The 25,871-nt window shown below is 39.1% G+C and overlaps 2 protein-coding genes and 1 long non-coding RNA gene across 6 annotated transcripts in view; 1 reads left to right on the top strand and 2 right to left on the bottom strand.

Annotated features, from left to right (window-relative positions):
• LOC127354269 (inactive rhomboid protein 2) overlaps window positions 1-8,828 on the bottom strand; it is a 29,808-nt gene extending 20,980 nt beyond the window's left edge. Inside the window, exons 1-2 of one of the 2 annotated variants that reach the window (XM_051384068.1) lie at window positions 8,689-8,828; window positions 2,216-2,287 (exon numbers count right to left, since the gene is read on the bottom strand). The gene's annotated coding sequence lies outside the window, so the exon portion shown is untranslated. The remainder of the gene's footprint in view (window positions 1-2,215; window positions 2,288-8,688) is intronic. The other variant, XM_051384069.1, reaches the window with a different exon arrangement.
• LOC127354313 (uncharacterized) lies at window positions 720-19,503 on the top strand. Its single transcript, XR_007881507.1, has 2 exons — window positions 720-919; window positions 18,974-19,503. It is a non-coding gene; the product is annotated as an uncharacterized LOC127354313 (long non-coding RNA).
• On the bottom strand, window positions 10,766-25,871 carry acox1 (acyl-CoA oxidase 1, palmitoyl). Of its 3 annotated transcripts, none has more exons than XM_051384080.1 (14): window positions 25,729-25,871; window positions 23,970-24,129; window positions 22,372-22,532; window positions 19,060-19,167; window positions 18,736-18,855; window positions 18,441-18,556; window positions 17,181-17,350; window positions 16,859-17,021; window positions 16,575-16,765; window positions 15,805-15,984; window positions 14,804-14,909; window positions 13,888-14,031; window positions 13,279-13,485; window positions 10,766-12,362 (listed from the first exon to the last, which is right to left on the bottom strand). In XM_051384080.1, the coding sequence occupies exons 1-14, from the start codon at window positions 25,835-25,837 to the stop codon at window positions 12,312-12,314; spliced, it is 1,986 nt and encodes a 661-aa protein (XP_051240040.1). In that variant the 5' UTR covers window positions 25,838-25,871; the 3' UTR covers window positions 10,766-12,311. The 3 variants fall into 3 exon arrangements, with proteins under 3 accessions (XP_051240040.1, XP_051240039.1, XP_051240041.1); XM_051384079.1 differs by lacking the exon at window positions 22,372-22,532 and adding an exon at window positions 20,265-20,425; XM_051384081.1 differs by lacking the exons at window positions 23,970-24,129; window positions 25,729-25,871 and adding an exon at window positions 20,265-20,425 and having other exon boundaries at window positions 22,372-22,513.

Raw genomic sequence — 25,871 nt, 5'->3', positions numbered from 1 at the left:
TTGTTTCTATAACCATCCCAAGAAATAAAAGAGTCAAATCAAGGGGGAAACCTTGGGAAAGACAATTCAATGACAGATTCTGTTACTCAGATGTGGAAGTGACAACCGGTCATCTCACTCACTGTGCGGTCACATATCCCGATGAGTCACGTGTCAGAGCAAGATGTCCACACTGACATCATCCATAGCTCATGTCATCACATGACATGTGACAAGAACCATTTCCATCAAATGTCCCTGAATGTCTGCACCTCTTTGGAGTCTATTTATTCACTGCTGCATCTGAACAGTTCCTCACTTGACCATTAATCAGTGGGACTATATATTGTGTGTGTGTGTGTGTGTGTGTGTGTGTGTGTGTGTGTGTGTGTGTGTGTGTGTGTGTGTGAGCGAGCCACCTCCACCCTGTTGTGTTTGGTGATATCACGTGTTCCTCTGAGAGTGTGTCACCATGGTTCAGTCTCTTCCCTCAGGGAGAGGACTGCCCTGAGAATGTGTCAGTGTGTTTGTGTGCAATCCCATTCGCCTGATGCTCAAAGCAGCGTTATCCCCTGTAAACTTGGAGACAGGACAGGCTCATTCACTCAGTGCCGTATAGTTCAGGGTTCATGTAACTGGTAGTAAAAGCAGTCTTATCTTACAAACCCATACATAACCCACATGTAGGGGTGTGGGGAAGAGATCGTGTTTCATTTTCTGCCACACTCACTCTACACAGCAGTTGACTGGCCCCACTTGGACCAAGCACACTTGCTGTGACTTCTGTTAAATGTAGCCAGCACTTGACAAACATGCAAAACAAGGGTGCTTTCCAGGCATGGCTACATAGGTTTATTAACATTAGCTCAAAGGTTATGTGAGATTTAAAACATTAATATAGCAGCAAACAATTGTGGAAAGACTATCCAAGACAGCTTTGGTGAGTTTTATTTTGTTTCAGTCCAGTCTGAAGTGTGTTTTACAATTATCAGCTAGTTATCAAATGAGTCTCGTCGGCCATAGTGCCCATTGTTTTACTCTGAGATGCTGGTGTTCTAGTGCGACATCAAGTGGTAAGTGAATTTTGTATAAAAAACCTTTAGGTGCAGATGTATTGTTCGACAATTAACAAAATGTGAAAGTCATGATAGTGTAAAACAACATGCTATAAAACAGAAACACATACAAACATGAAGAAATGGAGACATCAACTATGCCTACCTCAGAAACAGCCAAACTCTTTCACTCATGTATTTTTGGAATTCTTCTTACATGCCAAGGGAATTATTGAGAAACTACACTATGCGCCTCCACAGCAATGAAAAGCTTGTTGTTGCTGCTTACTGTGTGGAGAAAAGAGTGAGTCTCACTGAACTTTACTGTTGTGAGTGCCAAGCTCAGTCTCTTTTCTACATTTCTATTTTAAGCATCTATGTGATTCGCCATAGCAACTTGTAATGGTCAAGAAAGCTTTTAAACCAGTTTTGTAAATAAGAGCACAAAGATGTGGTTTTTCCCCATAACTACAGGAAATCTGAGTTGAGTTGAGAGGTGTGGAAATGGTGGATTTTGTCTTATTTCTTATAGGCAAGCTACTGAGTTTACAGAGGACTGTCTATTCAGTAAGCAGACTGTAACGAATATTCGTAGTCAATACTCACACCCACTGAGCAAGGGTTTAATCTCATTTCCCCAAACTGTATCCCACTCAAGCCTTCAGCCTCCCTATTTATTGGTTGGTAAATCTTCTGAATGCAATGGCTGAGTCAAACCTTCTCCTAAAGGGACTTTACATGACTAAAAGACAAAATAATTACAAATATGTTTGGCCACTTCTTATTTCTGCTGTATTTGTAGTTCAATGATAATAATCATGAAACTATATAAATGTAATAATAACCTTGAGTCAGGTAGTGATCATCTAACATGTCACATGGTTGTGTTTCTGATGTTGAAAAGGACCTCAGCTTTAGAACAATATTGTGCAAGCACAACATCCTCCTTTTGTCACAGGGACTTGACTTTGCTGACTCACTCTTCAACCACAGTCATAATGAACATTTACCTCAACATAACCGTGTCCTATACACTGATACAATTCAGCACTCAATGAGTCCTTTTGAGAGTAGCATTATCTTTCATCTTAATGTGTATGCCCAAAGCGGAAATAGGTGTTGTGACCAGTGCCGTTATTGGACTTTTCTGAAACTCTTGGGAGGCTAAATGAGAAACTGACCTTCAGACAACTGCTTCATTAGTTCTTCTTCTTAACATCCACAAGCTTTACTTGCATCTTCCCTTGCAGATCCTGATAAAGACATACACAAAACATGTGTCATTGTTAGTTTATCCACTATTTAAACATGAATGAACACCAGATGAGGACATTTATGCATGGACACAGCGATCCTAAAGAAGAAAACTTTACTCAGTTACTCAGAGGCTTACAGAACAAATGTGATTATAAAACTATGAACCATCAGTGCAACGAGAAGCGAGGGAGGAATAATAGCAGGAATTGTAATTTGTTTCATAATTAAAACTGAGGACAGCATTGACAGTTGAAGAGTTCGAGTGATGATGTTCAGACAATGTTCACATTCTCTCACAGACTCTACGTCTCACACGGTCAGTAAGTGTGGGGACAACTACGTCAAGTGCAAATTTGTATGTGGGAGACTTGCCCACACCAACAGTGTGAGCTACAATAGTAACATGGTCAGATATTAGGCATTTACACTCAGTCAAAAAGAATGCTAAAGAAAACCAATCTCAAACAATTGCACATTTCTTAAAAAGAGAAAATAGAAAAGGTATGTGTTACAGGTTTTTTAGAAACAATGGTGACTGTCTGTTCCTAATGTCAGCACTAGCCTAGTGGTCACTCAGTCGTAGGGCTGGGCGATAAATCGATTTTATCGATTAATTCGATTTCGTAGTTAAACACGATTTATTTTTAGTAAAAATCGGTTTTCTCTTGAACTTCCACAACACCGGCGCTCCCTTTGGACTTCTGTAGGTCAGAGTGCGCTGACCCCTCCCCCTGCCTCTCCACAGATAAACACAACACGGCAGCAAGCCAGGATGAGCTCGTCGCCAAAAAAGGCACAGTGTCGGTTGTGTGGAACTGGTTTGGTTTTGTGGCGTCCGACAGCGAACAAACCACGACCCACTGCAAAGTTTGTTTGAAAGCTATTGCAACCAAAGGTAGCAGTACGACCAATTTATTCCAGCACCTCAAGCAGAGGCATGCAGCCGAGTGGGAGAAATGTTGCTCTCTGCGAGATATACAGGACCACAGCCCACAAACACCCGCTAAAAACACAATCCACAATCACAATTTCAAACCATCTACTATGGATTCTGCCTTTCAACTTTGGTCTGATAGTGGCACATGATCTATTAAGGATCTCTATGATAGTGGGACCTACATGTCTTTCACTGATCTGTCTGCTACATTTAAGCTACCATCATCGCACCTTTTCCGCTTATTCCAAGTTAGGCATTTTGTTCAGAAATATTATCCTGATTTTCCTAATCTCCCCCCACAGACATTATTAGACACTCTTCTCATGATAAACCCCAATCAGAAAGGGAATATTTCACATATCAGCAGTGCCATGGACTGCATCGTTTCAGTCTTCCCCCAGCAGACGAGGGAGTCACGGGAACAGGATCTGGGGCTTAATATAGAGGATGACCAGTGGGACAATATTCTTGAGTTAGTCCATAACTCCTCCATTTGTGGCCGACATGGGCTGATTCAATGTAAATTCATACACAGGCTTTATTACACCAATCATAAATTGTCTAAAATTTACCCCAGTGTTGTTGACGCTTGTAACAGGTGCCACCAGTCCCCTGCCGACCTCATGCATATGTTTTGGTCATGCCCAAAGCTGACAGATTTTTGGGCTAAAATATTTGATACTCTTCAAATGGCCTTTGATTTTGTGGCAGATCCACATCCCCTTTTTGGTATCCCATCTAACAATACCATCAGCTAAAGCATGACATTCCATGGCCTTCTGCACCCTACTGGCCAGGCGATTGGAAAAACATTGGAATTATGAGCATTGTTTTTATGTCATTCTGCTGTCCCATTGTGGATGTTTTGTATTATTATTGATGCTCAATAAAAAAAAAAATATATATATATAAAAGAAACCTTGGTGACAATTTTATTGGACTGCCTCCTGATTCATCTGATTAGACATCTGTAGAAAACAGCACATCTTAGTTCAGTAATTGCTAGCACGATCTAACATCTAAGGTATTGAGCAAACAGACATTTTTCCCCATTTGTATATATTTATTGATAACATAATTTTTTTTTATTGTGCTATGGAGATGTTGCTTTGTCGAGACATCTTGTCTGCACCAATCATTGGACAGGCTGCCATAAAATTTGGCATGGATTTACATCATCTTCAGAAAATGATCTAAGGCCACTTTGGTTGTCACATCAGGTCAAACTTTCTCTTATGTTCGACACTTGAGAGGATGAATTATAATATCTTCTTGACTCACTGATACTTATCTTGACACCATCACCGGTCCAAATTTTCCACTTCCTAGGTTTTGTTTTTATTTTGTAGTTTCCCTTCTAACGTCAGCTGTTTACAATGTGATCGTAGTATAGTTATTTTAGCAATAAACCTTGTGATTCTCTTTGTTGTTGTCTGCCATAGACACTGAATATAAGATCTCATTCACAGCCACCATGGGTGATCGAGATGTTACGGTTTTACTTTGGGGAACTGGGTTCTCTGTAATCATGAAATAATGATCATTTTAGCCATAATTGTGCAGCACTATTCCTAATATTTTCAATAATCACATAACTTTCTCAATTCAATCATATGTGTTCATTAATCATATCTTTATTTCAGGGTATAAAGTTAAATTATTTGTATATTACTTTAGCCAACAAGCTACAACATAAAGTGGTAAACTTATTTTAACTAGCAATGTATGTACAACTGAATAGTCCTCTATGTGAGCAATGCATGACTGCTGCAGTAAACAATCAGCTAGTGTATACGGGCTATGCAGTTTGACCCCTATCTCTCATTTCGGGAAAGTCCCAAACTTGATTTCAAATATTAATTCAGACAGATTCAATCCATAGTGATTGCAGGATTCAGAAAGTACTCGCTGCTTATGAAAATTCATGTTCTTTCCCCATTTCCACGTTTGACAACCTGAGTTTCCCTCATGAAGCCTATCAGGCTCAACAAACTGAGCTGTGCCATGCTGTAAATGGAAGAACAGAAAGGAATGAGTGTGAAAGAGCTCTACAGTAAATGGGCCAGCAGCCAGCTGGCACAACGGCTTGACAGTAAAGAGGAGTGCCCTGCTTTAATAAGACCAACAAATCCTTTGATGACAGCCATGAAATGTCATTCTCCTGAAAAACTTGTACGTTTTTAAAAAGGTGGACAACATGTTTTGGTTTGTCTGCACTGGCTATGTGTGTGTGTGTGCAGGGTACAAACTGATCATAACTGAGCAGACAGTCATGGTCAGGCGTAGGAGAGTGTGTGAGTTTCAGTGGTGTTTGCTTGGTTGTGTGCCTCTAAACAGTCAGAGCAACAATCGAAACCGCCCCCTCCTTCTTCACTTCCAACCACAACACCTCTTGATGATGACTCTCTAAACAAAACCATGGGTCTTTACATATCCCATTACCTATCTTCAGCTGATAATAGCACTTTGGTGCCTCAAACAAATCAATAGTTCCATTTCAAAGCTATTAGAAGACAATAATTCAAGTTCACTATTGAGGCATCTTGGTTGAAAAAAGACCTTGGCTTCAATCTAACCATTCCAGGGACATTTGAAAACATTGCAACATTTTCCGACGGCCTGCGTGCCCAAACTTGTGTAACAGCGAGCTACTATGCAATACCTCAGCTTTGTTCCCAGTCCAAGAGCTCCTCACAAGATGTGACCTAAATAACTAATGTTTATACGGTGTGTGCACACATAATTCAAGGTAAAGCTACTATGTCATGTTTTTCTCTGTCATTGGTGCAACAAGTGTGTGTATACATTGTGTGCATATATGTGTCTATGCTGTAATGTGACACTACCCAAAAGAGCTCATTTCTGAGCATCTTGTGGGGGCCAGACTGGCTGTTAAAAGTGAGAAAGACAAAGTCGCTCACTGCCACGAATTCACAGAACGTGAGTGAAGACATTTTGTCCCTTCCTAATTCTTGCAAGAAATGTAGAAGAAAATGAGCTGTTTCTGTGCAACAATAAATGTACAGTCAATAGTCTATACAACTTACTCTCTACACAGTTCAGAGCTTCATAGCAAAGTCAGAGTATCCACAGAAGTCCTTTTAAGGTTTACGAGTCTTTGGGTTTCAAAGCACTTCCTGTGTCCAAATATTTTAAGATAATGTGTCACACACTTTGAACGAAGGTTGGCATGGCAGTGCAGGGAAAAAAATTCCAACAGCCTGGCGAGCAGCTTGATACCCCTGTTACAGAAGTGGGTTGTTGGCATTATAAAAGGAAAAACCCCCAATGTTTAATGGGTGTGGTATGGTGCTGCAGCTGAGAACAGATAAGATCATGGAAGGAAAGCCCCCTTGAGAGAAGTGATGATAGATTTGATTGTGACACTTCACATTGAATACGTGTGGACAAGCCTCGGGTTTTCCAAAACTCCAAATTATAAAGAACAGTGAGGTTAGCTATATATTAATGAGGCACAATATTCACGTTAGATAAAAGGGACTGCGTCACAGTGACGTACATTTTTTTACCCTTCTATTTCTCAGAACTTGCTCGCTGATTCTGATGAAGTGCGTGACCTTTTAGCTGAACTCATGTTTCCTTGTTGTCACAGAATGTAAACTTTTTGATTATTGCTGGGTCAGTTTTCCCCGACACAGACCGTTAACTCAGTGACAGGTGCAAACGAACATACCAGTTCAACCATGCAGATGCAAGCAGATGCCACAGTCGCATATTTGCTTGTTGTACAGCATACACCCTACGTTCATACAATATGTTGCCTCTTTTTCTGGTTTGAGTACAAAGCTGTATGAAGTGTGATTTGCTAAATATACTGTAATAGCACTTTACTGTTCTCTGCTTTCTCTAATATGTGTAGACCACCCTTTACTGTTATTTTTAACTGGATACTACATGTAGGATGAGGTCATAAAGTTGTGAATGAATTATTGATGATGACACTGGAGTGAGGGTAACATGACGACTACTGCTGCTTCAAGCTAAATATTTAGTCAGAAATGTTGCTGTTAGTTTAATTATCATTTATCTGTTGTAATATTACAATAGTGTGTAATATACAGTACAGTGCAAGTATGACAAAGCTTCTGAAATACTGTATGTTATAAATGAACTAATGAGGTATAAAATGGTCACTATAAACAACTTTTGACTTACGTTATAATTGTTCTCTCGAAGCAATTATCTCCCAAAGAAACTGATCTGTAATACTGCCTTTGTATACCTTTAAGACATGGCTTGTATTCAAAGGCAATTTGTGACTTACACCTTCACTCTTCCTCATCCGTGAGTGTGTCTGGAGTAACTGGAATAAAAGTCTGCCCCTTCACTTACTGCTCTAAAACAACACAATAATCAGTGGTGCTTTTGAATACTAGTAAATGTAATGCTGTGATAATTATTGCAATGATAATTTTGTCCACACCGCCCACCTCTGTGAGTAGGCCTACTTTGAGCATGATTTCAGTATTAATCATATGTTTATGAAGCAAGTATATACACGTCAGTGGTGGTTGAATACGTAAAAAACACACTAACTTACATTTCCACTGAAAAATGTATCATGTATTGGCACCTGAATGCACCACACACTACAACCCAGTTAGGTCATTATACAGTTTAGAAATTAACTCTTAAGTCCATAAATGTAATAAAGTTTACTAAAACTGGTACTACCTCTTTTTTAAGCCACTACATATTTTTATGCTTCAGAGGAAAGAGAAATATCTGATAAGGTTTTATCTTCAACAGACCCAAAACTGCTAGTAAACAAATTCTGGTACAGATACAGTAACTCTCTCCAGGAGGTAGCTGTAAGGACACAGCAGTTATTACTATTACATTGAGTGTCTGCAGCCACCTTTAAGCAGCAAGTCTCCACCAACAATATGATTTTATTATTAACGTTAGCTAACTTACACCAGTAGTCGGTTTCAGTTAATTCCTGGTTAAAAGCCCAGTGAAACACCGAGTGTGAATCAGACTGTATGGTTTGAAAAACACATGGGAGGGGTGTAACAACACATGGATTTGTCGGCACATGGTGACTATAATTAACTGTAAGGAGGTAAGAGAAAGACATTGGAGATGAATAATGGTATTTGTCCCGGCGGGCAGAGCAACAAAGGGCTTGCCGAGGCATGCGTTCAGCGGCTCGCTGGATGAAGACGACCGTTGTAAGCTAACGTTAACGTTGTAACTGTCACTGACTGTGTGTTATTGTTATCCTTTTTTAAAAATAAAACAGCTTTCCACCACTAACATCGACACACTGACATTAACACTAAGAGTACACCAGCTAATACACGGTGGTTTTAAGATATTTTAAGTATGTTATGTTATGAAGTCCATAATGGCCGTTGACCCAAACATTTTAAAGTTAACTAACGTTAACTTTTAACGGCTTTAACGGTCGTAAAACAAACGTCTTATTCCACTCACCTCCAAGAAGAAATGACCGGGTTTTAATTCATTAGCAGACGGTATATGTGTCCGAAATGCTACGATACTGTACACTAACTGTCCACCAGTGTGTCACTACTTCCCTCTTTCTCTCTTCCAACATCCTTCACGGCAGTTCCACGGAGGAGTGCGGGGCGGAGTTACGACGAGCTGGGCCCGGTCCAACCCCTCCAACTGCGGGCCGCGTGTGGAGCCGGTAGTCCTCCTACTGTACGTTAGTGATCGTTAGTTATCGTTAGTGATGAACGCTTTCAGTGTAGTTCGTACAGTTCATACATTACTGATTTAAAACAAGTTAATTTAATAGGTAATGCGCAGCTTATACTCGTTTTACAGCAGTCCTCCTTGTATGGACAGCAGGGTGTCTGCCCCTTATATATATATATATATATACAGTCAATGGTCTGCACCTGTCTCATGATGTATGGTAGCAAAGAAAGACCGTGATCAATTTAATTTGATTAGCAAAAAACAGATTGTGACATTTAAGTACAAGTTTTAGATCCAAAAGTGACCAACAATTGCTGATCTTTAATATATGTTTTATTTCTTGGATAATGTTCTGTCTGTATTTGTAAATACACACATAATCAAGTATTTTAAGTTGTAAAACCTCTTGGCAAAACTTAATTTAATTAATTTAAATGTAATATATTTTTTTAAATAATTGATTTGTTTCAGAAAATATTGCTGTTGCTGTAGCTTCTTTTGAGTATCAACATACATTTAGTTCATACCAACTCAGTAGTACACTTACACAAAGTTGGACAGATTAAACAGAATCTTTTTTAAAATAATGTTCAAAGCAGATATGGCAAAGTCCAAGATATCCTGACCTTAGTATGGGTCAAGCCCAAAAAATGCTGAATCAGAGTTCCCACAAGGCATTCCTCTTTAATATAAACTTCGCTTCCTGGCAAATGTCCACATCTTTCAAACTCCAGACACTTGGCTGGTAACAGACTTTCTAAAGCCCAGTGCAACATAACATCAGGGTTATTCTCTGTGCTCTGTGCTTTTAGAAAGCTCCTCTAGAGCCACAGGAGATTGCCTTAAGTATTAAATAAGAATAGTAAATTGATCTGTGATCTATGTAATATAAGTGTCCATTTTTAATCCATTTGCTCTATTCTTTGACTGTACACTTGTGCAGTGGGATCCAAGGGTCATCTTAGGTTGAAAAGTGATAAACATAGTTTTCCAGAATACTATTTGCTGTTGCTGTATCTTTACTTATGAGTATATAAAGTTCCTCCAGTACATTTCGCATTAAAGTGGTAATGCTTGTTACTTGTTTAGAAAGTGGGCTTGAAAACTAGTTCAAGCTGGTAAACTTCAGGATCAAGACAGATAATCACAATACACACTGATTATTTATTTTTATTAATATAACTTACAGGTCAAATTATTTTTTATATTATTTTATTTTTATTATTTACCAACCATTAAAATCCTTATTATTCAATAAAACATGTCAACAAATTAACCAACAAATATGCTCAACAAACTGCTTAGTCATCACATATTGATAATTGTGCCATTACAGCAGAAATTAAATGATTCAAAGTTGTACAAATACATACAGTAAAATGTTATGAGCATTGTGAGACAACATTCTCCATTAGTTAGATTAAGAAAAGACAACTTCTACAGGCACATGATTATCCAACAAATCATCTTTACAGCTCACAGTGAGGCTTCGGATTAAAGCTCTCCTTTTCATTACAGTCACCAAATATCTTTATTTGAGTAGCTCTGTTGTCACTTTTATTCACCAGCCTCAGTACCTACCAGACTGTTGTTGGATGTGTCTATGCCATGAGAAAATACTACTGCAGGTAGAAATGACATAAACTGAAAGCATAAATCCACCAATTCTATGAAATATTATTAATTTCTAATTTAATCAATTCAAGTCAATAAGTGAATATGTGACACTGACATTTATCTACGAAACTCATATTTGAATCTGAATAATTCTCACAGCAGGATTTGAACTGTAGTTTGAATGTAGTAAATTCATGATTAAAAACTAAAAAAAGAATCCATCCAGATGTTGTCCAGAATTTAGACCCATCTTTATCATATATATATATATATATATATATAAAAAAAAAAATAAATAATATAATATAATAAACTCAACCCCACACAGCAGGGAGGGAGGGCACTAATTCACATATGCAGCACACATGTGGACACACATAATAGTGTAACCATTCATTCTAATGATCAAACAAACCTTAACAGAGAACCACCATACATGATGAAAAAAAGGGGAAAAAAAAAGAGTGAGCCAATTTTCTCAGAAAATAAAGAATCTGGAACAAATCACCTGAAATCACCAAATGATTGCCTCACAAACAGTGTCTCTCTGCTCTCTGTTGAGCTCAGCTTCTATCAGTGTACAGTTAAGTATGTAACCTACACACTATTAGTATCTGTGACGTGGATCGTTCAAATAAAGCAAGATATGTGACAGGTGGTGGGACGGAGATAGAGCAACTAGAAGAGTTCAGGTGTTTTTCTGTCCTATAACAACATTTTAGTTAGATCATCATTGTGACTGGCATGAATTTAAGGAGGGGACCAGCCACAGCCACAAACAGTGGTTGGTCATTTTGAGTGAAGTATTAAGTTAAGGCTGTGAGGAATAGTTTCATCACTTAAGGCGTAATAATGACACATCTTCCTGCTCTAAAGCACAGCTAAACTTAATGTATATGCAAATGCTTTATCTACTTATAATTTCACAGTGAAATATTTGTATATCTTCACTTGATGTGTCTGTTGGACCTCTGCTCTAATTTGCTAAGTTGCTTATGTAATGTAAACTACACAACTATGAAGCGTGGGGAGGGGGGTGTCACAGAAAACACACTGTGCAATACTTTCTTAAAGCCAACAGCAATTGCTAAAAGGTCATAGATGAATGAATGCCTCTTAACAATTATAACAAACAGCACAGTATCTTTTAACAACACGTTGGTCCTTGTAGTCAGGGGAAACAACCAAAACAGATTTAGCTGTTGTCTGTTCCCAACATAAAACACTAACATTCATAATAACATTCTCTTCTCGTTAGAAAAAATGGCAATTTTCATTTTGACTGGCTCACACAGAGGAGTCATCAGGCACTCAGCAGAAAGTGAAATACTAATCAGCTTTACAATCGAATTTCTCTACAGAAAACAAACTAAAACTGAAAGTACTTGATTACTCCATTATTCTTAAAGCTACTTTTGGGGCTCAAAATAATGACTTTATTAGAGATTTCTAGATATAATCTGCATTCCTCGTTTCGTTTCCATTCCCCTCATTAATAAGATTCTTCGGATTGTTTTAGGTCGTCCAACCCCTGTTCGCAGCCAACTCTGATTTCCACATCACCTGAGAGCATAGGCTTTAAAGAGGCTGATTGTGGTGTTCAACTTACCACATATTGAGAGACTAAAGTAGGGAAGGCTAAATTCCTTCAGACTGGTAAATACCAGCTGATGGGGTATGAAGACCGTCATGGGGTTGATATAATACTGTGACATTTGTGCCTGTATGCACACAGATGAAGGGTCACAGCCAGGACTCAATGTGCAAGGTGTAGCTCACAGTTTGGACCGCAAGGGCTTCAGGTACTTGTGGAAGGATTCATGGACCTGGGGATGAAAAAAAGAGCATTTGTTACACAGAAATAATGAGCAAGACCAGGGGAAAAAATACATGCTTATGCAATCACACACAGTCTCCTACACATCTGTGTAAGATAGTATTTGCAGCTGCATATTTTGGTCTGTTTTGAGCAGTCTCTGATCCCAAATGATTGTGGTTGGCTATACAGTGCTCAATAGTGGAAGCTTAGACGAATCAAAAAAGCTGTTTATGACACTTCATCTTTCATTTCTGCAAGTGACTGATCAACTTAATGTGACCCTATCTGGACTGTCTCAGTCTATAAAAGTGTCTCACTTTTACAAAAAATGTATATCATTTAAGTCCTACAAAATGAAAATTATTTTCTCTGTTAGCCAGTTTTCATGTCACTACATCCATCCATCTAAATGTGACTGTTTTTTTTTTATTATGTACCAAAAGAGTAATGGTGTCATAATTCCTACAGATACAACCTTCACTGTTTAAATCTACTGCCTCTGTCACAGTCAAAGTGCTTCTGTCACCAATAGATATAACAAACAGATTGAGAAACTAAGAAGATTTGTCACACACTTCAACAGAACGTGTCATTTGTTATTTTTGACTAGTCACCAAGCTTCAAAAGGGTGGATCTTATCTCACAGGGTGCAGATGCTCAGGAAGGAGAGTAGTGATATGAATGCATGAGAGCAGTGTGCTGCAGATCAACAGAAACAGTAACATTTCATTGAGACTCTCGCTGGGGTTCAGTAAGCACCCTGCATCCTTTTCTTGTTGCTGGTGTTTAGTGTATTTCTTGGCCTGTTGGTAGCTTGTACAACCATAAGGTTTAGCCATAATTAAATCCTTTTGACCTTACAACAAAACACTATATCGGTGCCATGACACTACCATTATTTCACCCTTGTCACCCTGACTGACCTCTGTGGCGTTTAGGGGTGAGCGGCGAGCCCACTCGAACATGTGATCATAGACGTTCCCATCATATCGTCCCAGGACTGAATTCAGCTTCTTGTCATGGAGGTCAAAGGAATCTACCAGTGCCACAGCGTTGGGCCTCAGCTGAGCCAGCAGCTCCTTGATACGAATAGAAATCTGTAGCACCTGGGGCACATTCAGCAGTCCAGCCTGAAATAAAAACAGATAAAGATGTAGATGAAGACATGCTGCTGGATTTCACTCAATTGCCTGGACAGTGAGGAAGACAGTAAAGATAGAAGGTTGTTCTGACTCACCAACATCTTTAATTTAAAGCAAAAAAAAAAAAAAATCTAATTTGCTTTATTTAAACAGCAGAAAAGACTAACAAGGCATACACATCCAACACACAAAGACTCCATTTTGATAGCGCCGAGACAAAGAGGCAATTGAGGCTGTTGTTCTTTCATATGGAAGCAGACAGTGAAACTGACAGACCAACACTACGGGGAGTAAGCAAATAACTGGAGCACAATGTGTCAGTTAACACCGGCAATAAGATTCACCTGCAATAAGGACTATATTGTTTCTATGCGTTATGACTTTCCTGACCTGTAGGAAGTCTCCAGAGTTCTTTGTGATGCCATGCAGGGCGTAGAGCAGAGCCAGGGTTGACATCACTGAGTGTATGGCTGTGTCACCAATCTCGCCCAGTTTGTCAGTAAATAACTTCACTACAACGTAGTGACAGTGGGCCTGGAGAAAAAAACAATCAGGACATGTTTAAAGAAAAAGAAAGAAAAATTTGACTTCAAGTTGCATCAGAATGACATTTCGGGCCTGGAAACTCTAAACTTTCTAGTGATCATAAAATATAATATTAGTAATTAATAATTAGCGAATTTCCCCAGTGTGGGATCAATAAAGTCTATCTTATCTTATGTAGTCAGTAACCAAATCTGTTTTACAATATTAAAGTAACATAACTTGAATACTTTCTGTTAGAGAAAAGAAATATCTGTATTCTATATGACAACAGAACAATATAACCTTGTAAAAGAATATGAAACCAAGATTTCAACATCAAAAATGCATCCTCTGCTCAGTGTATTTAAAAATGAAAAACTTTTCATGAAGCAAATTCAGGCAGCAACTTAGAGAATATTTTCACAGCTGGAAGGCAGAACTAGCACTGTAACTGTAATGTCGTTTCCCTTTTCTGCTTTAAAGACAGGATAATGGGGAATTTTCCTCACAATGAAATGGTTTCACTTGACACCAGAATAGCACTGTCAGACTTGTGTTGTAATGTGTGCTCACTGCACATTTGCATGGTAATACATCGTTATTTATTTTGAGATGTTACATTTTTTTTTATCCCAATTAGGTAACTATGTTGCATGCAATCCATTACTCCCCAAGCCTGAATATAAATTATCTTTAATACTGAGCACATAAAATCGAGGAAATGTCAATAAATGCCACTGCAGAATGTAGGGAGAATGTAGAACACAGTAAGTGAACTTACATCTGAGGCTCTGACCAGGTCAATAGCACTGTTGTTCCAGGCATCTTCTGGGCTCTTCCTGCGCTGCAACTCCTGCTGGATGCTCTTAGCTGCCAGTGCTACTAGACTACAGACACACATTAACCCAAGCTGTCAATATTAATTGAGTTAAGTTAATTAAAAAAATTAAGACACTTTATTCTCTTTAACTTTGGGTTTTAAGTACAACAGAGGCTGATGATGAAATGAGATTGTCTTTTTTTTTACAAATTGACTATCATCAATGAAATCTATATTTCTTTAAAGATATATATTTCAATATTTTGAAGTGAGCCTCTTCAGAAACACAGAAGAAAAGATTGCTAACCAACAATTCTCCATTGCCTTTTATCCCTCTAATGTCTGAACTGGCAGGCCACATTGTGTCTCCCCCCACCAGACAGGCTTAGCCACTGTTCGTGCTCATCACACAGCTGACACTGACTGCCAAATGAATTTAGATGACTAAGGCTGACAGTATGCAGGGATGTGATCAGGGGAGCACATTACGTCAGACAGTGAAAAGGACCAATGCAGAAATATGGTCAAAATGAGAGAACAGCCGGTTTGGGCAGACACTCAAACTGATTGGACTATAAGGGTGATTGATGTTGACACCAGAAGCTCTAGTCAACACCAACACCTGAGATAACAGCAGACAGTGTGTCAAAATGTATCCCTCCTCTTTAAATTTACAATGTAGGCATTTAGCGCATATCCAGTATCCAAACACTGAGAGGCAAATTTCACATACACAAATGGCCCCATTACATGCAACCATGAGCTAAGAGTCGAGGGGTCATAGCAGCGGTACCCTGACTAAGGATAATTTATGTTTCACAGCGTAAATAAAAAATGTGTGCAATGAAAATGTAGAAAATAAAGCTCGTGATCATGGCTTTCAATGGCTAAACCTGAAATGAAAACATAATTGTCATTGTCCAACCAACAAGGTCACTGTCTCCACTACTCCTGTCTCTTACATGGCAGCTCGTAGTTTGTAGACCTCCACCAGGCTAGCCAGGTCGTTTATGTCGACCACGGTTGGCCTTGCAGCGACGGGCTGAGGCTGGACCCTCTGGTGCTCTGCTTCATTCAGGTATGACACAGTGCCGCTCAGCTGCTGGCCTGCCATGGCCCGTTGGTAGCTCTTCACCAGGTATCTGCATAGGCAAAAGTTGAGGAGACACACAGTGCAGTTTTCTTGTGGTATTGTTAAGAAAAACAATCGGCATCTTTTTCTGTTCCAATTCATTTCTTGATTGTATGACAAAATTAACAAACACTAAATATTCAACAGCCATTCTAACCTGTTGTTGTCCTATTTCTTTTTTTTTTTTTTTACTAACACCAAATTAAATGTTTTGTGTAGTCCAGGTTCAGGTACAAGCTCACTGAGTCACTGTACATTTCATAAACTATTTGCACATCCTTGCGAAGCAATATCCCTTTAAAACAAACCATACAACATAACAGGTTGACCTTTACAGTACTGGTGATATAAAACCAAAACAGCTATCATTTAGGGATATACAATGTGACCAGTGTTTGTTTTTGCTGTGGGAGGTGTGTGGGTGTGTCCTCTGCATTTATGGAATGGCAGGGCTGCTGAGTGGGCGCATGTTTATGACTACATGTGTCTATTTTTGTCTGTCTCGATCTTGAAGCAAAGACATTTCTAGTGTGTGTGTTTGTGTCAGAATTGGGTGGAGAACTTGGCTGTGAACATGTCAATTTTCTGTGTGACATGTACCTTGCAGTCTGCAGCATCATGACTGTGTTCTCTCCCTCGTAGGTGCATGTAGGGGTGAAATTGACATAAATGTCTGGCAGGGCGCTGCTGCGAGAGTAGCCGTGGCCACCACATGACATGCGACACACCTCAATGGCAGAGTTGGTTTCCCAAGTAGTAAATGCCTTCAGACCCGCAGACAGGGCATGGAGCTGTAAATTGGAGGGCAAAGAGGGTGATCATCATCCTCAGTCAGTCAACATTAAGCTTAGATCACATTCTACATGTTTATGTCAAGTCAGTACCTCAGGCAGTTCACTGAAGTCGCCCTCGTTGATGTCTCCACTGATGCGTTGGTAGGTTTGACTCATATACTGGCCAACAAAAGTGAAGGCATAGGCCATAGCTAGCAGAGGGAACAGCTTGTACTGCTGCGTCTGGTAGTCGAGGATCTGGGGCTCTGGCTCTCTGTGGGACAGAAACACACGGGCCACACACCCTGTCAACTGGTTGTGCATGCATGACCTTAAGCATATGTTTGTTTGTACTTGCAGCTTGTATGGGTTATGCAACACGTGTATATCTGTTTGCTGAAGTGCCTTTATGCACTCATTCGTACTGACTGACCCTGGCCGGATTTCGGACTGGTGACGAACAGAACTGTATCGGATGGCGATGGTGCAGGATTTGGCGAGGGCTCGAGCTGACTCGCCTACGATCATGGAGCGGATGAACACCATGGTGCCATAGGTCAGCTTGGCACTTGGTGGTTTCACATAGGTTCCATCTGGCTCCACCTAGTGGAGAGACAGAGTCATTCTTATTGGGAAATCTTACACACTGTTAAACCTTAAAGAAACAAGTGAAGCAGGTGTGTGACACTGTAAATTAAATCTAAGGAACTGAAGGTTTAACTGAAGAACCAGCCCCCCCTTTAGATGCAGCAAATCTATAAATGCATTCAATGATCTTTGCACACTGTCATACTGTATCACAAGATAGTCACACAAACTGGAAAAACAACACTTGCTCCACTGCAAACACTTTATAAACAAACATTCAAGGCACTAGGCAGAGGTATAATCTCTTCTTAGTGTTGAAAATTCTTGTTGCAGATGTTTCTTTTCTATAGTCAATATGTATTATGTTTTAATTGTGTTTTCATACTACAGTGTTCGTTTTCTTATAGTATTTTATACTAGTTAATACTACAGTTCAAGTTAAAGTACAGTTCAGTTTAATTGCTGATGCTTCAGAGATTCAAGTCCCACTCTAAATGAAACATATACACTCAGTCCCCTAGGTACACCTAAGTTAAAGTAATGGTGTCTGGAATGAATCCTGCCTTTATTAAAGTTATAATGTTCAGTTTTTGAGATGTTGATTTAACTTAAATGTTATTTTGGAAAATGTAGTTTGTGGTGCTGTTGAATCATACCACATTATACTGACAGGTGTTTATATTATTTTGTCCATCCATTCCTATAAACGAGGCTAAGCTAAACAGAAGGTAGATTATGTCCTGTATTGATAAGCTATTTGGTGATATTTGTAGATCTTTATTTATATTAACCATAGTGTTTTGTATCTAGGACACATAACTTGAGAATACAATGCAACAACTTCCCTATTTGGTAAACAAAACACAGTTGTGCAGGTTGTTGCTTAAAGGACCAGTGTGTAGGATTTAGTGGCTTCTAGCAGTGTAGTAGCAGACTGCATCTCATTCTTTTCACACTTCCTTTCCAAGCGTGGTGTAGGCATGAGGGCAATTACACTGACCCACAAATCCTCTCACAAACACCAAAACTCAGAAAAAAAACAACCATATAATCAACTTAAAAAGTCACGTCCGGGAAACCATCAAATCAATTGGTGTCATATTACCTTGGCGTATTTCATCAGCATGTTCTCCCGTGGGATTCGAACGTTCTCTAGTTTCAGGAAGCCGTTGTCAACTTCACTAAAGCCAAACTTGGGGCCAATATCTCCAACTACAATACCTGAGAGAGAGAGAGAGAGAGAGAGAGAGAGAGAGAGAGAGAGAGAGAGAGAGAGAGAAAAGATCAAGTAAGAAGGAGTGTGAGAAAGAATGATACAGATAGAAAAAGGGATGCAGAGACAAGTAAGTAAATGAAGAACAGAGCAACACATTCGAAGAGACATTACAGCCGGTAGCTACCTGGTAGGGGTACATGTGTGTTCATGTCGCGGATGGGTACGATGAAAGCATGCAGACCGTGGCAGTTTCCCTGAGTGTAAAGCTGGGCTAGAACTACGGCATGGTTTGAGGTCTTTCCAACTAGAAAGAGAATGAGAGAGAGGGTTGAAACTAGTTTGTTCTGAAAAAACACAGGAAAATATTAAATCAAATAATCTTTCATCAAATTCATCATTAAATTCCTTATTTATGCACATAGGGATTCTGCTGTTTGGCCAATTCCAGGCTGCTAAGTTTTGGTGCAGTCCTAACACTGCAGAGACATCACAGCCTGAATGTACTTACGTCCTCCAGGCCACCACTTGATGGAGCTGATTGTGGGGCTGTTCAAGACAAACTCCTGAGTGGCTGGATCATATGTGGCTGTGGTCTCCAGCCCTCTGAGGTGAGTGCCTAGAGAGAGACAACAGATCAAAGCACACCAAACACATAGAAAGGGAACACATACATACAGAGTACAAAGTGGAAAAACCAAAATGAATGGTTACTCAGTGACAGCAGTGAGACATTAATCTGTAAAGCATGTTTACAACTAACATTGTAAGTGACACGTGATATGACAGATGATTAGATCAATCAAACATATTATAATATGTGAATACATGAATCATACAGTCAACAAAAGATATCTCAAAACATCAAACAGGATAATGGATCAAAGAAACATGTTTAGCCCAAAACAGTTCGATATATAAATATGTTTCTGAACTCTTTTCAATGAAAATAAAATGGATGAAGTCAACATAGATAAGCAAAGCAGTGAACTTTGTTGAGGTTTGACAGATCTAAAAACATATGTAACAATCATATTTTAGGATAATATAATTCATGCTTTGTCTACGGCATGCCGTTTTTGAGATGGACTTGGAATTTGCATCTATATTATTGCTATACTCGTCTGCAAACAAAACATAATCTATGATTGTAAATAAATAAAACAGTTCTGTTAAAAATACATAAAAGGGGTTAGTAAGAGAGCAAGAAAGGTAGTTTAGTTTAGTTCTTGGAGGACTATAGAGTGCTTGAGATCAGGGAGCATAACACAGTGATTCCAGAGTTTGGGCATGAGTAACTGGAAAATCTAATTTTGAAATCAATCAATGTATATTTTTTTGCATTCACTATCATGTTAACCTGAAGCAGCTTAGAAAATTCAGTCAGACTTGGGATTTGTTTACATCCTGTTTGTCCACTTGTGTGGCTTTCCCTACTTGACTGAATGAACTCTTTTCCACCAAAAATTAAAGATGGCAAAATAAGGACAGCTTAAAAAAACTGGCATGCCAGAAAAAATAAACAATCTTTCTCAGATAATTATTAATGGAAAATTAGTATGACTACATATAAGAAAACTAGCATTAGTAAACATTATTATTACTACACAATTTTGGTGTCTACTGGCAATGGCAATGATAAAACAGCCAACTGATCCCTGTCTACTGACAAGCCTTGAACAGGCCTGATATTTTGGGCTGCTCTGTTAATTTTACCGTGGCCCATCTCAGTCTGAGCGTAGGTGCCGACAATCTCTAGGTTCCAGGCAGGCATGAAGAAACGGTCCATTTGCTCTGGGGTAGCCTGGTTGAGCAGTGTGGGCAGGAACATCCCCAGATGGAGATCCAAGGGCTCTGGCCTGTCGGGGTGCACACACCTAGGCCACGCAGCACAGGGGTAAACGGACAAGAAAAGCAGGTGGTAATGAAGAAAGGGAAGGGAAAGAGATAGAAAGTGTAAACCCAGTGTAAGTGCAGATGGATGAGGACAGAAAACCCACAGGAGGAATTATGGGAAAGAATTGATATGGTTTATATCAAGAAAAAGAGAGAAGAACAAAAAGAAGAAGAGATAAAGAAGTTTGTGCAAGCAAGCAGTAAGGGTGGAAGTGACAAAGACAAATTAAATCACCTTGTGAGCAGATCATGCATATTGGAATTGCTGATTTGATCATAAGGTCATAATTTGGATTGAAACTTATTTAATTTCCATTTAAATCTGTCTTCAGTACAGTAGCCAGTATCATTTTAATTATTAGGTGTTCAATATTGAAAAATTTGAGGTTGCACTGGCATGACCGCTATATGAAGCACGCTTACACACAGAATCAATCAGGGAGGCCAGAGTTGCCAACCTGGCGACGATAAATTACTTTTCAGACCCTCTTAGCGACTTATTCAGACCAAGCCAAGAAATATATTCCAGTATATCATATTAATTCCCATGCATGCTGCTCAGAGTAAGCACAGTCAACGGCTCTCTCTCAACCAACAGCACTGCAGTCTCTCCCTCTCCTCCTGTGTTGTGCACAGGCAGTCAGTAGGTGTGGCATGTTGGCCACATTTGACCTTCTCTCTCACTCTCTCTCCAGATCTCTGGATTAGGGTGATCATTTGGCTTCTGTGTAAATCGTTAGTTTTACTCTTTCACTTCAGATACACAATGTGCCTGCAGTGATTATTTGGCTAACAAAGTTCAACGCCTGAGTATGTGTTGCTGTATACCAAATCAGAAACAGGTTTGCATTTGCAGTCAAAATTATAATCATCAGATGAACTGATGATGAAAATAACCATTAGCTGCAGCCCTAGGAAAGTGGTCTTGGGCACATTAGGTTACATGATCCCTTACATGAACAAATTGTTCATTAGAGACAGGGCCATCAGTTCTAAACTTTCAGGGTAGCTTTGCACAGATGAAACACAAATTCATAATAACATCCACTTGGCTTTGTAACAACAAGGCAACAAACAATAGCTGGCTTGGCCTACATTCTCTCTCACCACAGATTTGTCAGCCTCTCAGATTACAAAGAGACATTCAGGAGCTAGAACTCAGCCTCATTGTGGCTCCCAGACCACGTATTTCCGCTGCATATAATGTAGGCTCTCTTGCTTTTGATGTAAGATTGCATAACAAGGACAGAAAATTTTCCCAGTCTATGTACTACCTGCTAATTTAGACACCAGAAGATCTCAACATCCAAACCAAGGACAGGCTAGATAATCAAGACTTAATTACTGATTCAAAAAAGTGCAAACTTAGTTATTAATTTACAAAAAGCAATCAAGACACAAGCAATTAAAATGCCTATAAACTTCATTATCAGTGCATTATCATTACATAAAGGGGAAATGAGAGAGTTGTGAGTAGGAAAGCAGTAGAACTACCCAATGTTGAGGGGAATATGTTTTGGAAGAGATGAGACTAAACTAATTTTATTTTAATCCTGAAGGTGTAAGGGACAGCTACTAGTTGAGCGATGTTAATAGCGCAGTTACATCTATTATCTAGTCACAAAGTACCATCTCTTGTTAGTACGAAATGTCACACATGAGTACAATTGTCAGGACCCACATGCAACTACTTTTGCAATTTTTCTACATGATTTAGATCTGTCAAACACATACAAGAAATCACCAGACCTACACCTGGTACTTTACAAACTTGCTGATATAGGCCTCTTTTCCTGCAGCAAATATAATTTTGGCTTAACATTAAAACAACACAAATGCCATTTTGTGCTTTTTAAGTACAGCACAGTGAGATTGTGTCTGAGGGCTTTAAACAAGTAATAAGGTAAGGGCTAAGTCGAGGACTGACCGTGACCCATCTCAGTTTGGGCATACGTGCCCACAACCTGGAAGGACTCTGCCACAGGTAACCATTTCCTGGCCTGCTGAGGGTTGCACTGGCTGTACAGGGTTGGGAGGAACATGACAAAGTGTAGCCCCATGGCCTCATGATGGTTGCCTCTAACCATACTGGGTGAAGAAGGGAAGGTATAGGATACACAACAGACTTGCTATTATTCAAAATGCAACTGATGTATTTGCTGTTTGCAAGATAATTAGTTTTTTTATGGCTGAGATTTATCTACACTTTAGTTTCTTGTTTGGACATGGTACTCTGTCATCTTAAAAGTTTAGTTTAGTATTCAGTCAAATTCAGTGGTTGAACCAGTAAAATAAAAAGTCTCCGGTTGAGGTTCTTCATCACTCGAACTGGATGACATGGCTGTATATCTTTCTTATTTACATTGCCTTTTAGGAATTCTATCTGGAAACTTATCAAATCACTATTGCGACTGACATGCAGTAGGCTTTCCATTGACCGCCTGTCCTACAATCATTGACTTGTCAAAGAGAGCAAGTAAAGTACAATAGATATGTGATCCATGTCTATCCTTTTTAAAGCAGCCACAATCAATATGATGATGTGAATGTGAACTGCATAATATACATCAAATAGGCTGGCAGAAAGCTTGGGAGTGCATGAACAAAGCACACTGGAAGTTTGACCAAAATAAATAAATACTACTAAACTAGATTTTAACTGAGTCAGTGACTATTGTGCAACTGGTGAAAGCTATGAAAACCGCTTGCACACCGTCTGACACAGTTATAATCTTATGATGAACTTTGCTCCACCTGACTTTGTTTGCTTCAGGGTCACATACAGCTACACTTATATTACACATTTTCCCCAAAGACAAATCTAAATGATTCTTTGAATTCTGTACTACCACCAAATTTGTAAATCAAGTTGTTTGATACAGCTACAGAATAGTTGTTAAACTTCCACCCACTGGGGCCCTTTTGTGAAATAAAGACTTACAATTAAAAATAGAAAGTGGAGAATAAAGCACAATACTTTTGCTTTACCAGTCCACCAATTAATGACTGCGCTCATATAATGGAGCTAAAGCTATAACATGATGGCAACCTTTGGTATTTGAAAGTAACATTGGTAATTTTGTACATTGCAAGTCAGTTAACAAACAATCCAGGTATATTATTTGATTCCTGCCATAAAGGGTGTGATGGGATTAAAGCCAAATTGTGTAACATTTTAACCACATACATTATGTGCAATTTAAATAAATATAAAGTCCACAGACTTGATCCTGACAGTACTATATGTGACAGAGGTCATAATCTTTTTCTTTATATAAAATGTCAGTAAGTATAAAATAATACTTCCCTGAACAACAGGTGAGCATGCACAAATGTAAATGATTACAATGTTACACTCCTTGTGTGCCTGAGTTACTTAACCAGCTCCATGTTTATTTACTCCTCCTAACAGAAGATTTGACTGTGTGTGCACTGCTGTCCCACAGGCTTGCAATTACATCGATCTATCTGGATCTCCAGTATGTAAACCAGTTGGCCTCACATGTCGACTCCGTTACCACATACTTCTTGTAGCAGTAGATCTCCTCTGGGTCTGCAATGCCATACTCTCTGAGCTTCAGGATCATTTGAGCACTTTTTCTAACAGCCTGGTCATAGCGCTCACTGCGGGACAGGAAGTTTGGGTCCTCCTCCTGAAAGTCCGGGTCATTGAGAACCATTGACTCTACAGTAGATAGTGGAAATTAGATCAGAAATGTATCTTTTAGTCCATACAGCTGCTGTGGTTTATACAACTGGAAGTAAAAGTCAAGACCTACATATTATCAATGCTTAACTGGACATTTGCAAAATGTGTACAAAGGCTTCTGTGAGCTGACTGGAAGCATAAGATTACTGGCCCGCATACAGTACCACCCATGCATTATCAAGGCAGCATTACTTCAAAAACTGTGTCACAATGGAAGAGATAACTCCTGCAGTCTCCATCGAATACATGCAAGGCCAGTGTCAAGAAAGGAAGCCATCTTTTGTCAGAATTTGGAGGATACTTGTGTTTGCCATCCTCAGCAAAGGTTACACAAGTCAAAAATGTACTATATCATGAACTTGTTTCAACTTGGAGCAGTGTTTGCCCGTTTGTGTTTAACTTCCTTGTGATACATTTGGAAATGATTGACTTTTTAAGTCAACGGATACTCTATATATCAGCTTGGGTCTCTTTGAGGCTAGATTGTCTCATTTGAGGAAGAAGTTTAGGTTTAGCAGAGCCCTCAGTGTCTCTGACGGACAGACCTTGTGGGCCATGTCTTTCAAAGGGTCCAGACCATGAATTTAGACACAGCTTCTTTTATCTTGCCAAAGCAACATGACACAGATTTTTAGAACTGCAACAATTACTCGATAATTGATAAGTCAATGAAATGGACAGTAGTAATCTAAAACTATTCTGATAATCAATTAATTGTTTTGAATTCTTTTTTTAAGAAAAAGTGTGATTATTTACTTAGGGTCTTAGGGTTTTGGTTTGTTAGACAAAACAAAACAGTTGAAGAGGTCATCCTGGACTCCTGGAAATTGTGATGGACATTAAATTAAACTTTTCTTTTATACATATTAAAGTGAAAAAGACGAATTGTTTACTTGAGAAAATACCCAGATTAATTGATAATGAATAATGAAAATAATCATTATTTGAGGCCACAGTAATTTAGAAATACATGCATGCTGATTTAAGAACGTATACAGAGAGATGCAGTGAGATGTATGAAATAAGTTTCATGTAACACATTTTCAAATGTGTGCACACTGACAAATTTCAGAATGCATTTGCACACTTGGGCACACATATATGGTCTCCAATTGTCCATGACCTGACCTGACCTGAGTTCCTTCACACAGATTCAAACATACAGTGTGTTGTTCTCTGCTGCCTACCTAAAAGTCCACAGGTAGCTCACAGTAACATCACTTTAATCAACTATTGTAAGGATGTTTGCTAAAAGACACGAATGCCGAATTCACCAACGCAACATACCAAACGACCCTAACATACCTGTCTTTACAAATAGCACCTTAAATGGACGTCGTGTGATATTGACTTTTAAATACAGTAAAAGTTTGGTTCAGTTCAGGACAACTGGAACGTAACGGCCGCAAACGTCCGCTAGCAACTCAACAGCCAACAGTCGACACAAGCTCCTTTCTCTCCACTAAGTTAGCTATACTCGTTTCTTAGCAAATATCCCTCATTATCATCAGCCTTTGTCACGTTTTAAGGTACGAGAACAAAAATCGTCAGACAAAGAAGACATTTCAAACTCACCAATTTCTCGCCTTCTTTTGGTCTTTTCTGGGCCCCCGTCCAAAATGTACGTCAGTTTCTCGACGTCAAAAGTGGCATTTTGCCGCTCTTTCATAATATCAGGATTCATGGCTCTATAGCTGAGTTAAAAAAATATATATTTT

Source organism: Dicentrarchus labrax, unplaced genomic scaffold (genome assembly GCF_905237075.1).
Source record: "Dicentrarchus labrax unplaced genomic scaffold, dlabrax2021, whole genome shotgun sequence".
Taxonomy (NCBI): Eukaryota; Metazoa; Chordata; class Actinopteri; family Moronidae; genus Dicentrarchus; species Dicentrarchus labrax.
The sequence above is the reverse complement of the archived record's forward strand: the minus strand, read 5'-3'. Positions and strand labels throughout refer to the sequence as shown.

Bases quoted from the DNA above. Each gene is read 5' to 3' on its own strand.
- acox1 (XM_051384080.1), bottom strand. From the start codon at position 25,837: ATGAATCCTGATATTATGAAAGAGCGGCAAAATGCCACTTTTGACGTC. The intron at 24,130-25,728 runs GTGAGTTTGAAA...TATCTACTGTAG, and splicing joins CAAAAGAAGGCGAGAAATTG to AGTCAATGGTTCTCAATGAC. The intron at 14,032-14,803 runs GTAAGTTCACTT...TTTTTTCTCCAG, and splicing joins ACCTGGTCAGAGCCTCAGAT to GCCCACTGTCACTACGTTGT.